Genomic DNA, 13,621 nt, shown 5'->3' with positions numbered 1-13,621 from the left:
AAATTGGAACTATTTTTTAATATACATTATTTATTGATTTAAAAATTACTATGTTTTATTACAAAAATTACCATTTATGATCTGAGTTTCTGCACTCCAAGTTCGGTCTTGAAAGAACTTATTATCTTTTTGTTTTATTTAAGCAAGATCTAATCATTCATTACGATTAGAGTTGGCACGGTTAAGAGGAGTATGAAGGAGAGAGTAGAAAAGAGAATTTAAAATTATTTATTAGTTCAGGTATTTAAAAATATCAATGCACAACATTCGTGCACAACATTCAGATTTTTCGGAAGCTAGGCAAATTAAAATGGAATTAAATATAGAACATTTGGAAAGAATAAATAATAATACATATTACTTATTTTCTGCAAAAAGTAAAAGTATGAATAAAATTAGTAGATCCTTATACATTGTGTAAATATGTGCATATATTTATAAAACTCGACTCGAAACTATTTTTAAAAATTTATGAACTACATTTCGATGGTAATTTAAAAATCTAATTGACTTCAAATGTGTGAAATAAATTTTATTTTTACACATAGTAACCATAAAGTAAAACTCCTAAAGAGTCGGAATGGCGAAGAAATAAGTTTTTGCATATTGGAGCTATTAACAGTGCCAGAAGCCATGCAAACTTTCTATGTATCTTTGTATAGCACCTCATTATGTTTGGTTGCTACTCCTAATGGTTCGTAGGCTGGTAAAGTCGAATAAAATTAAATTTTTAAAATTTTACTCAATAATTTGACGTAAATAAATGCAGTGATGTTTGTACTGCAGTATGAGTTATGTCAATTTTTCCATCATTTATGTACATTTATTACACATAATTAAGGCTAAGAACGAGATAATATTGAAATGTATGTTTATTTTCTGTCATCGTTTTTGTGTGTTTAAGTACTAACAAGAGTTAGCTCATATAGTATATCGCACACCCTCTTCAAAAGCACAAGCACAATCAAAAGGCAAAATTCTAAATTCGTCAATTTTGAGTTAATGTATGGAACTTACTTATAGTTTACCTATCTATCATTCCACTTTATTTTTATTATTGTTAATTGTCGAAAAAAACAGTTATATCTCTTTTTTGTTAGGAATGACTCTACATTGCAAAACATATTTTGCGTTTTCTGAAAACTGACGAATTTCGAGTTGTCCCTCTTTTGAAGAGGGTGTGCGATATGAATTACCAATAGTAAGGTGATTGTTGAAAAGTTTGCTGTTTTTCTGAGCAAAAGTTTTTACCGTTGGATAATTACTTGAGACCCTATATCTTGCAAAATATTGAAAATGTATATTTTCCTCGTTCTTAATATGTTTAATTTTTTTTTTGATCACGAAATACCTTTTAAAGTAAAAACACTATAAATTTATATAATATTATATATAATAATATTATATTGAATAATTATATATAATATCTATTTCAAGATATATAAAACTTTATTATAGTCTTTTCGTAAGTCCATATATTTCCAAATGCTCTAGGAATCAAAATAAAATTGATTGTAAATTATTTAAAAAAAACAACATATTATTTTGCCAATAAAAATATGCATCAATCACAATATCGATTTTACAATATATTTATTATATATAAACACCAAAGGGTAAAATAAAAAAATAAAAGGAGCAAATTGGCATCGCAAAAAATTTAATAAATTATTTCTAAAACTCAAAATTGTCCACAAACACAAAAACAATAATAATAATAATAATAACAACAACAACAACAACAACAACAACAACAACAATCATAAAGTAGTTTAACAAAGTAATAAAACTACGCATGCAAAGTTGCAATTTTATTTGCAGTCCAACTTAAAAAAGAAAAAAGCATCAACGAAATCAAGTTTTTGCTATTGTTTTTGGAACAAGAGAGCAAAGCAAGCGACAAAAATTAAATTTTTTGAAAATTATAATTAAAAATATTTTAGTTCGAAAAAATGGGAATGAAGCCATTCCTACCGGATAAGTTATGCAGTAAACTTGAGTGCGGTGGTGGTGGCGGACGACCATCATCGCCGATGTAAGCTTGACCAGCAGCGCCACTCAAATCGATGCCGCCGTTTCCTGTTGCGCCGCGTTGTAGCGCGCCCAAAGCAGCACCCAACTGATGTTTACCCATGACCGCGTGCTCTCCACCTACCAAACCGGCCAGCATAATTCCTTCTGCACCATAAACAACAACAACAACAACGAGGACGACAACGAGCACGACGACGAGAACGGCAACGAGTAGTGCATACGGCAATAACATATAGAGGGATTGTCGTTGTTTGTATTCGTCGTTTTTTTTTTTGGTTGTTTATGTTTTTTGTTACGACGTCGGTTGTTTTTTTTTTTATTTTAAAAGTTTCGTATTGTTTTGGTTTGACATTTTTAAATGGCGTTCATAACGGCGGGCGGCAGTGCATAAACAAATACACACACACATGAAAAATTGTTTTGTAGGGTTAGATTGAATGTTGTGTAGAGAAAAAAATAAAGAAAATATTCACATTTAATTAAGTTTTATGCATAAACTAACAATTAATTCATTTACTTTGGCTTAAATATAAATCAAATCAATGTTATCCTCTTAATAATTTATTGAATTTTGTGATAAAATTTAGTAATTTTTTTGTTAGCATAGTTTGTGGAATAATTAATTATTTTATTTATGGCCTAACACAAACTCATGTCAGCGTCCTTTAGTGATTGCAAAATCAACATCAACTCAACATCACTTACTGAAACAATTAAATCGAGCATTGAAAATGTACTCATTTTTAACTCCAGACTCAAGTCCCTTCAACAGTGATTTTTCATTTCTACTTTATGTGTTTTTTTAATTTAAATTTTTTAATTATTATAATTATTTAATTAATTTAATTTAATCAAAAATAAAAATATGTACTCTACAGCTAATTTTGATTTTTACATATATACATATATAAAATATATTCTTAATGACAAGGATAAGTTCTCGATTCATTCTAAATGTAACAAATACTGTATATGAGTTATTCCACATATGGAAATTTATATAAAATACAGAAAAAATGCCAACTAAGCTGACTAACCCAACTAAGTGTAACAATATACACGTTAAAGTACACTTACAATACAAATTCCTATAATACACATGACAACAACGTTTTTGTTGCAAATTTGTTGTAGAGCAGGGATTAGGAATGATATTCATTTAACTATTTCTATTCGTTATAAAAGTTTTTGTTACTAAAATGCGGTGAATAATAGTAACAATTGAAATATTGTTGCAAATATATAGTTACAGAGAAATTATGATGGCTAATAATATGACCTTATTTTTGCATACGAGTGTTTCATGCTTTTGTATAAAGTGGAATACAAGTATGTAGGTACATACAGCATGCAAAGTTAAAAATTGTAATCTACAACTCTCTACTCCACTCGGTTTTCATGTCGAAATGCTCACACAAATTTTTTTCCGATCCTCAATATAGAGTGTATATGTGGCGTAGAATAGAATACTAATAGCTTATTTTGAACTTAAGTATGAAAATCTCTTAAAGACTGAGATACCAACATAAATGAAGAAATGTACACCAGTGGTGTAACGTCCAAATAAGACGATTCCTACTAGCTTATCTTAATATTCAGCATGGTATTTGGGATCAGGAAAAAAAGTTTGTTTTACTTGCAACATATAAAGAGTTCCAAATTTTTGTGTTATTTAAAATTAGATACTTAGAAATAATACTTAATTTAATATGTTCTTTTAACTGTCACTTTTTAACAAAAGTAACAATTTTGTAGCTGAAATAAATCCAAATGTTGGAGAGTATTTTTTCATATATATATACATATATACACCTAAGGGAACAATTTTAGAGGCAGTTATTAAATGGATAAATCATTTAAACAATATTATGTCGGAAATTAGTCGTTACTAAATCATATATTGCTTTAAATATTATTCAAGCCATTGGAAGCTTTGAGGATTTTGATATCCGAGTAAGCAACTGGACTGTGAGACGAACAATATATTGTGTCCAAGTACTTTATGTTACACGTATTTATATAAAACAAAATGAAATTAAATGATATATGCAAATTGGAAATATGACGCTGTCAGAATAGCGCGAACAACTTCGAGCAGCTCGAACATTTTTCAACTTTTAAAAAGTTCAATCCACGTGATTGAATTTAATATTTTGCGAGGAACTCGATCATTGCAATCCTCGGAAACTATGAAGTACTATTACATATACATATTTTGTGTATTCATTAGTTTTAATATTTGACTGCTTAATAATTGATAATAATAATTTATTTAGCTTTTTAATTAGTTTATTTAAATAATTAAATTATAAAGCGATAACAACTCGAAATTGAGAAAGAAAGTATAAAAACAATTCGTTCAATACTTTTAGTACACAGGCAATAATGTATTAAGGTTGCATCTTTCGTTTGTAGAAACAAACGCAACATTTCCACAAACTGCACTGTTGAAGCTCGTCTACATTTTCATTTCTACAAGAAGTTAAAAACTAAGCACATGCAACAAAGTATGTGAACAACAAATGTTTGGGGCAGCATTTGAAGCAATGCAGTGTTGCATGTGAAATTAAATAATAGAAAAACATGTTGCACAAACGCATACGTATTTAAGTGGTGTACATAGATTTGTTTTGACTTACTTGAGTTTTGCTCGTAATGTCCATTTTGTTGATTCATTTTGGCTGGTGAATCAGTATTAAGTTGCGACGCAGTAACGGAACGTGTTTGTAATGTGTTAGGTTTGGAATTCAGCGCTGAACCAGGCACACTTGCACCACCGCTATTAGGTTCATCAAGCAATTGGCGTAAGCGCTGTAATTGTGCCTCCAGCTGTCGGTTGTGATCCTCGAGAATTTGCATGCGAGCCTCCAGTCGACCTTTGTGTTGGCGCAGTAGTTTTGCCTCAGCCATCATATCCTGCAGAAAATTCATACAAGTAATAGAATAGAACATTTAATTTAAATTTTGATTTCAATGTATTTTGCGCTCCAATGTACCTGTCCTTGTTCTCCTTGGCCAATTGCACTTGCGCTGGATGTCAGGCCGCCCATTGCGGAATTAGAATGCTGCATGCCACTCTCATCTGGTGTAGTACTACTTTGCTTGTTGCATAATTGTTGATATTCCGCTTGGAGGTTTGCGTTCTCTTCTTCTAAATCACGTATAATCGCCTCAAGCTCTTCTCGTTGTTCCGCATCCATAGCAGCCATTACTTGAACAGGTGATTTGGGCCCACTACCATTATTGGCTGGCAATGCTTGACAGTACTGTGCAATAAGCTGGTGCTCGTCATCACTATCTGGAGTGGAATTCGAGCCTGTACCATATTCGACTTGTGCCAAACGTGAAGCGTACATTTCTAGGCGAGAGTGCATATCATTCTGCAAGGTATGTGTAGTATGCTGCGGACTCGGCGCTGGACTTTCCAGAGCATCTCCTGTAAAAATATAAACGTGTTTGCATAAACTTGCTGCTAAAGTTGCAAATAATAAAGATAATCACCTTCCAGCACGCTCTGTACAGGTAAATAACCCACACGCGGATGTTTCTTAAAGTATTTACGACTTTTAAATTTATTTTTCAAAGCACGGGTAAAATCTCGCACATCCTCAGTAGAAGTTGTCTGCGAAAAATAAAAGTTGTGAGTATATTAATACAATTTATTTCATTTTATTTTATTTTATTTTCTATAATAAAATTCTCTAAAATTTCTCGTCCTGTCTCCATTCTCATTTCATTAGAATATGTCCAGGGTATTTGGTTTTATTGTTGTTATTCTACTTTCTCCTTTATACTTACTGTTGTGCAATACTCGTGCATTGGATGACTCAATTTGTGGTTCTTGGCATTACGGCCAAAGAAGAAACACTTTTGGCACATGTCAAAGTTGAAGCACTTCAGGCAACGATAACGGAAGCCAACTAACGGATATTCCTTGCAAATGTTACATTTTGCCTGTAATAGAATAGAAACGGCAATACTAGTGAGAAAATCAATTAACGGTGAGTGTGGGGAGGAAGTGCCATATAAACACAGTTCGTTATTCGATAACGAATGGTGTGAAAGCTTAGTTGCCTGGAAATGGCTTGATAATTGTTATTAAAATGGATGGTTGCAAAATAGAAAAATAAGGCGCAATGTCTTGTAAGTAGAGCGCGTATAGTTGTTTGGTCACAAGCCAGCTTTTGGTGTTTTATGGCATTTGTTTCACTTTGAGTTGAAGCTTACCTGATGTCTAGCATTTTCTGCTGCAGCCAAACGGTGCAACACTGGTAGCCACACTAAACTTTGTGGTTCATGCTGCAACCAACTGAGGAAGTGATGAGGTTCAATGGAAATTTCCTGATTAGCATCAATAACTATAAAATCGAAGGTGAAAAAAAATTAAAACGATAAATGTATATATTAGTTAAATACTAAAGTACCCACTGTAAATTGTACTACTCTTTAGTAAAATATTAATAACGTTTTTGGTAGTTGGTATTAAATATAAATATTTTAATAAATTTCAATTGATTATTTCATTTCAGTCAAACTAAGTTTCTTTCCTAATCAGAGAGAAAGCACTTTCAGACTTTAAATTGATTACTTCAATGTGATTGACAACTTCGATCCGAAATAAGTTGATATAAACGGACATCGCTTATTCGATTCCTTTATCAATCCAATTGAGAATCACATATAGAATTAAATTCCTGCTTTTTTAGTTTTAAAGCATTTAAGAAGGAACGGTAGATTGTCGACATTCATTGTTTTAGATCATCTGTACGTTCGACATCTGCAGTCAATAATCGAACCGAAAAACCGAAGGCAACTATTTTTGCCATAAAACTATATAGTTTCAATTTTTGGTTGATATTTGCAAACTTCAGTCTCGTGGGCAGATATCTTGACACAAACTGAATCGCGCTAATGCTGATCTTATATTTTTAGAAAGCATCATAAACAGTATGCAGCCTTTGGTGCAAAAGCCTGACATGTTAACAGTTATAGCAATGTTGAACAAAAAAAAAAGTTAGCATGGAAAGAAGTAATTAAAAATCAGTAAGAAGCAAAATTTAGCCGAGAAAATCTAACCTAACAGATGTCTGTAAAAGCACATTTACACTTTAATAAGGCGTCATTGCATTTGAGATCGGTATTTGAGACTGCATTTAAGGTCAGAACCACAATACTATTAATAGACAAGTGTATTGACTAGATTTTGACCTATAGAATTCTTATATGTTCCCGAAATTAAGATAACGTTCCGCCAGTTCATATTCTGAACAGATTAAAATCATAAAGAGAAATATATGAAAGGTGCTTTAAAGAGATAGATGTCAAATCAATATTAATGAAATTATAAAAATTGTTGGTTTTATTGAACTGTACCTAAAACTGAAATTGAAAAACTTTTCGAAAGCGCTAAAAACTACTGGTACTTATATTACCTTCTTGAGATATACCAGCTCTTTCCAAGCAAGAACGAACAGATGGTTCTATGTTGGATCCACCAAATGCAGCCACTTCTCCCAATTGACGTGGTACCTAAAAATAATGAACAAATAACATATAACAATGAATGTTACAACGAATTTTGTTTTAATTTAAAAAATTTAAATGAAATATTTATATACTTTACCTGAATGCAATCATGCAAAAGCAAACCAAGCTTTCTTTGGTCAACTTTACGTTCTGGATCGGCAATTAGTCGAAAGAGATACCGATATTTTTCTTCTAAATGACCTTTACAGAGCAGCACCAAACCAACCTATGAGCATAATAATTAAAAAACATTTATATAGTACCTATTCATATGAAGTATATAATATAAAAATAATAAAAAGATGAGCTCAAATTAAACTTACCTTAAAACTAAGCACCCGAATCTGTCCAGTACGCTGAGAGTCGTAAACGTTCAGTATCCAGTTTATAGCCAAGTCCAACATCAATGTTAAGTCAATTTTATCGATTGTCACATATAAGGAATGCAATACAGTCGTCATATCGGGTATATCGATTAACTTATCGTTTTGAGCGCGTAATCCATGGCGATCAAATGATTCAATGGCTGTCGACATAGATATGCGATCCAAAGCTAAGCAAAGAACGATTTGAGTTGATTATTAAGACTTTGATTTAAATTATTATTAGCTTACCCAGTCGTTTCTGTACCGCGCGTAATTTCATTGCAGTTCGATAGGCTGAGAAACGAACTTCATTTAGATCAGCAAGACCCTTCATAAGTTCAATCATTTCGGGATGGTCCCAATGTGTGGTTTCTCTTTCGTGACTAAAAATATATGTTAAAAATGAGAATTTCAAACCGTTAAGGATTATTATATTTTCATTTAGTTGATATTATTCAAGTTTTTGTGTATTATAATCGCTTTTAAAAACTATCCGAAACACTCCTAATGTACTAACATACATTATTGCATCAAGTGGAGTAAAATCTTAAGTCCAAGAGTTTCTTCAACTTATTATTTCTTTATCTTTAAACGTTTTATAAATGTAGATTAAAAATGTCAATGGTAGTCTACTTACTCTATATAGTAAGGCACATTGGCTGCTGTCGTTGCTCGTTCCCAAGGTGGTTTAACACTTTGTCCCAAATTTGGTAATGGGCCAATTGTACCACTGTTCGATGTGTTTCGTCCATCTTCACCATTTTCAATTGCGAGATTAGCACCAGAGCTGCAAAGTATTTTTTGACGTTCATCCATAGCAATTTGTAGAAGTTTCATTCTGTAAAAAAATTTGTTTACCATATAAAAGAATAACAATAAAGAGAATTTAAGTGTTTTTCAAAGCAAATTTTAAATGAAGGTATTTCATCCATTTTGCACAATTCAATTCTAAAGTAATTTCAAATAGTTAAACCCAAAACTGGGTTTTTGTGGCATTAAAATTCAGATAGAAAAATGTATTAACCTTGTATTTAAATCTTCCAATTTGGAAAGGCAAATTGCTGGTACCAACACTTGATTAGCAGTGAAGAACGACTGTTGTTCATTGCAGTCATCAAGTAAAGCCCCAGCGGTGGTCATTTTATCACGTAAGCGCTGCAAGTGCTGTATTTGTTCAGTGGCCTCTTGGGTTGTTGCAGGAGGATTCCAGCCCATTTTGGTAGCTTCTGCTGAGGCTACACGCGAACTTAAGTCTTCAAGTATTTTTTGGAATTGACGCATTTTCTAAAATAAATATATAACATTTATTTATTATATAGTTATAATTGTAGTAGGAGAGAGTGGAATTTATTTAAATAAAATATATATTTTAATATAATGTTGCTCTATTTACAAAAACGATTTCCATTGAGGACGAGATTTACTTAATTTATATGTTTTCCCATTGCACATTGAGGTTATTTAGAAAGCATAATTTTAGAGAAATAAACCAGTAGATTACGAAGAAGTCTAAAAATGTATTGCATATGATTGTTTGGTATTAGGCTATAACAACCTCTCTCTCGGTAACCTAAGAACATTATTTATTTTTTCTGCCATTGTAGTTTATGAACCAATTAATCTGAGTGCCCACCATTTAGGTCAGCTTTCGTATATTCTTCCATTCGTCATTGAACTGTTTAAATCTAGAAGATAGAAATACTTGTAATGTGAAGATGATAAGTCACATTTCAAGATTTTTAAAAGTTCCGAGTGTTGTCCAATGGTAGTTGTCTGGTTAGTTTGTATTGTTGTTAGAATTTGAAAATTTTCAGAGCGTCTTGAATTTTTAGTACGATTATTAATTCTATCGGGTCTAAATCGAAAGCTGTCAAAAATATTTAAGGTCTGTACCTGACAATATAGATATTCTCAAAAAGTCGTCATTAATTACCCGTACCACAGTCTGACCACAACAGTAAATAGACCTGATACTATACTAAATAGTGTTCGGGCATCACGCCTTCTCTTTTAATGCGAATATCTGTATAAATTTTTTCGATAATTGTTTATCTAAGAATAAACAATAAATGACCGAAAGTGTTCAATAAATATTGCCATAAAATCAAATAACAAGAAAATGTTAATACTTAAATCCAGGATTTCGAACCGGTACCAAACCGAAAACCGAAAAAAAATCGATGTTTTTGTCGAAGTGAAAACCGGAATCGATCCGATATATTTCTTTTGTTTTGAACAAAAACGGAAAAAATTCAGGGCTTCAAACCGGAACCGAACTGAAAACCGATATTTTTGTCAGAGCGAAAACTGTAACCGAACCGATATATTTTTTTGTTTTGAACCGGAACGGAAAAAATTCAGGGCTTCGCATCAGGACCAAGTTGTAAGAAACCGATATGGTTTTTTTGTTTTGAACCGGAACTGAAAAAATTCCGGTTCGAAGCCCTGCCTAAATCTTTATACCCCAAAAAAGAAAAAGAAAAAAGAACAACAATTTGTTTAAGTTTTCATTTCTTGTTCTTTTGCCGCTTAATAATTGTGCTGCACATACGACGAGTAATGAACAACAGCGAAAACTGCAGCTGCAACACTTTTATTAATAACAGAAAAAACAAACAAAAGGAACACAAAATGAAAGAGAATAAGAGCAATAATGCAATTTATATAAAATAAGCAGAAAATGTAATTTGAAGCCTTAACTTACTTAAGCTTTCACATATACAAATACACAATGAGGCTTAAAGGCAATGCAGCGGTGTATGCCGAACACAAGTGCACCACATTCAATTTGCATTCTGTGCAGTTAATAAACAAATACAAGCCAAAAGCAGACATGTAGTTGCGTTCACTGCGTTGTGTTGTTGCTCTCGCATTGAAGTGTAGTTCTTTTTTAATGTTTTATTGTTTCATTGCATATGAAAGCGTTCCTGTGCATAGGACTATGCAACAATATTGTTGCATAGTTTTAGGTAACAATGGCAATGCTCTTGTATAGTCTATGCAAACTGTGCTTGGAATGTGTAAGTGTGTATGTCTGTATTTGTACATTGTGCATTGTGCATTTAATTAAGTATTTTCTTTAATTATTATTATTGTTGTTGTTGTTTACTGTGTGCTCTTAACATATGAAGAGCACAGCAACAATTTGGTACTAGAAAGTGTAGAAAGACATTGTTGTTGGTGTATTTGCCGTAAATAAAGTCCAGAGAAGGATATTTGCAATTAATTAAACAATTTTTTGAATTTATTTCTTTTTTTGTACATTAACTAGATAAACTGGGTAGGATTAGATTTGTAGTAGCTAAGAAAACTTTCCGTACTTCTCGAAAGCTTCTGCGCTGATTTTTTCTTTCTACAGACCAAAAAATTGTATGTGAGTGTTTCAAAAGTTATCAATAAATTTGTATGTTTCTTGAAAAATTTGCAAAAAATATCAAACATAATTTCCGCATCCACTTAAAAGAACAATGCGCTCTCATCGATATTATATTATTTATATTTAATAAGTTAGAAATTAAGATACTGGGAATTTTTTGGTTCTAGGTTTAATTTATTGGATAGACTTTATCTTTATAACATATACGAGTATCTCCGTAAATATTGAAAATACGCCCAATAGGAATATTTTTCCTTCTTGAAACAAAGAATCAACTCTTGATCTCATTAGAGATAAAGTTTTATCACTAAGGCAGTAGTCTATGATAGCGTAATGCTAGTTTTTATAGTGCTAATCAACAATAAAGCAATTTTATATTTTATTGATAGAAAATTAATAGAAAGGAAAGATAGAAGATATACAATACAATATATTGCAATCAGTTTTTCGCATATAACATTTAAATCAGATTTATTTGATATTTTCTTATACACTATTTTCTTATACCTTGGAATTAAATTATTATGCGTTGTCAAATTTTAAAACTAAACGAATTTATTGTAAAAGGTGTTTAGTTCAGTAAAAAAAAACAATTCTTAATAGGCATCCTTTCCAAACAGATTGCAATTCAATAATAATTTTTAATGCACATATTTTTTGCTGCATTTTCTCACTTTTCATAGTCTCGATTTGCATAAAAGTATAAAAATTTGTTGGTTTTTTAAGCTTGCAATATAGAAAGAAACTATAAGAAAACTATACTTTCTGGAAACAAATATACTATTTCTAATTTTTTTTGGTAGGACTTTGAAAGTAGATTTCGTGCAGATTTCAAGTTGATACACGAGTAAATAAAATATTTAAAATAAATTAATTAAATTAAAATTAATATCCTCGCTCAATTTGGGAAGAAATTTACTCCATAAATAAATTATTGTTTACTGCATATTTTAAAGGTGAAAACATTTCTATTTCATTGCCCATCTTAAGAACAAAAAATATTACATTTTATAAATAAATATTCTTACCTGTTAAATTGATAATAAATAATAAACTTTTACAAAAAAAGGACACAGTATTTTCATAGAGTCAGGAGTTCATTACTAAGTATTAAGACATATGAAGATGGATTCAGACATCGCATGCGTGTTGGACTGAATGTTCTCAATAATAAGCAGTAATAATCAAAAATGCCAAAGTTCATAGTGTGAATATCAGTTAGTACCCCACAATACTTACGGTTGCTGATGCTCTCTATATAAAAAGTGACCGAGGTATTGATTTAAGCTGATAAGTAACAATCATTCGGATTTATGGTATAAAGGCAATAATGCTGATGGAGCACTACGTGCATCAGCGCCTAGAATTTCGAATAAACACTTTTTGCGATGAAATGGGCCAAAGACTATAAGAAAAATGATAAAAATTTATTTTTATATAAGCCGATGTGAACTCAAATTGATAACTGGTTTAGGAAGTGTTATTAGTCAAACACTATTTTTAGCGGAGACGACTTGAACATGCTGATATCTGCAAATTTTCCGAAATGTGGAATGAAATATCCGGCAATGTTTCTAACATCTTAATCTGCTGTAAATGACTTTTTAAGGATTACGAATTAATAGCTTTAATCTTTAGCAAACTTCCAATTATAATTTATTTAAATAGGAGACTGTGAAAGTTCTGCTTGATCGACAAAACTTTATTTAAAATTTTAACAAAAAAGATTATCATTATCAAAATGTTAAAGGGTGATCAAAACAGAGCCAAGATTAAAAAGGAACTTATGAAATTTTTTCTAGATAGCAGGTTATATATTCATACTGTAAGTACAAATCGATACATACATATTAATAATAATAATAAGATTTTAAACAGGGACGTACATAAGGAGATGCTGCACTGCTTTGAAGTATTTTTTAGTATCGGAATATATAAAAATTATGCTAAAGCGAAAAGACCAAATGGATGAATATATGTTTCTTAAGGAAAGTTTATAATCTTGAAGAAGATTAAACAATATTTGTGAAGATGAGTAGTGTAAAAAACTCAATATGAAATTAATATTATAGTTTGCATTTGATTTAAAAAGTAAAACGCAAGCATTTTTTCGAATCCCGATATGTAAGTCTCCAACAATGGGAAGTGATGGCGGTAATTCTAAGAGGTTTTAAATCTTTTGTGGTTTCAAATCAGTAGGATTAAAGAACAAGAAAAAATATCTATTGCCACTTTTTAAAGTTACATTTCATACCTTATCCTGTTTATTTTTTTACCTTTTCCTTTTACGCAAAAGAGAAAAGCAATTTATAATAAGCTC

The 13,621-nt window shown here is 31.1% G+C and overlaps 1 protein-coding gene across 3 annotated transcripts in view; it reads right to left on the bottom strand.

The window, feature by feature from the left end:
• The window catches only part of LOC119682996 (dystrophin-like), a 28,975-nt gene that overhangs the window by 419 nt on the left and 14,935 nt on the right, over positions 1 to 13,621 (bottom strand). The window contains exons 2-14 of one of the 3 annotated variants that reach the window (XM_038096585.1): positions 8,950 to 9,209; positions 8,563 to 8,763; positions 8,175 to 8,308; positions 7,884 to 8,113; positions 7,658 to 7,786; positions 7,467 to 7,563; positions 6,262 to 6,392; positions 5,833 to 5,988; positions 5,536 to 5,656; positions 5,031 to 5,470; positions 4,674 to 4,950; positions 1,975 to 2,178; positions 72 to 149 (exon numbers count right to left, since the gene is read on the bottom strand). In XM_038096585.1, the coding sequence (XP_037952513.1) occupies positions 139 to 149; positions 1,975 to 2,178; positions 4,674 to 4,950; positions 5,031 to 5,470; positions 5,536 to 5,656; positions 5,833 to 5,988; positions 6,262 to 6,392; positions 7,467 to 7,563; positions 7,658 to 7,786; positions 7,884 to 8,113; positions 8,175 to 8,308; positions 8,563 to 8,763; positions 8,950 to 9,209 (2,391 nt within the window). In that variant the 3' untranslated portion in view covers positions 72 to 138. The remainder of the gene's footprint in view (positions 1 to 71; positions 150 to 1,974; positions 2,179 to 4,673; positions 4,951 to 5,030; positions 5,471 to 5,535; positions 5,657 to 5,832; positions 5,989 to 6,261; positions 6,393 to 7,466; positions 7,564 to 7,657; positions 7,787 to 7,883; positions 8,114 to 8,174; positions 8,309 to 8,562; positions 8,764 to 8,949; positions 9,210 to 13,621) is intronic. The other 2 variants (XM_038096587.1, XM_038096586.1) reach the window with 2 other exon arrangements.

This window comes from Teleopsis dalmanni, chromosome 2, assembly GCF_002237135.1.
Source record: "Teleopsis dalmanni isolate 2A chromosome 2, ASM223713v2, whole genome shotgun sequence".
Classification (NCBI taxonomy): Eukaryota; Metazoa; Arthropoda; class Insecta; order Diptera; family Diopsidae; genus Teleopsis; species Teleopsis dalmanni.
The sequence above is the reverse complement of the archived record's forward strand: the minus strand, read 5'-3'. Positions and strand labels throughout refer to the sequence as shown.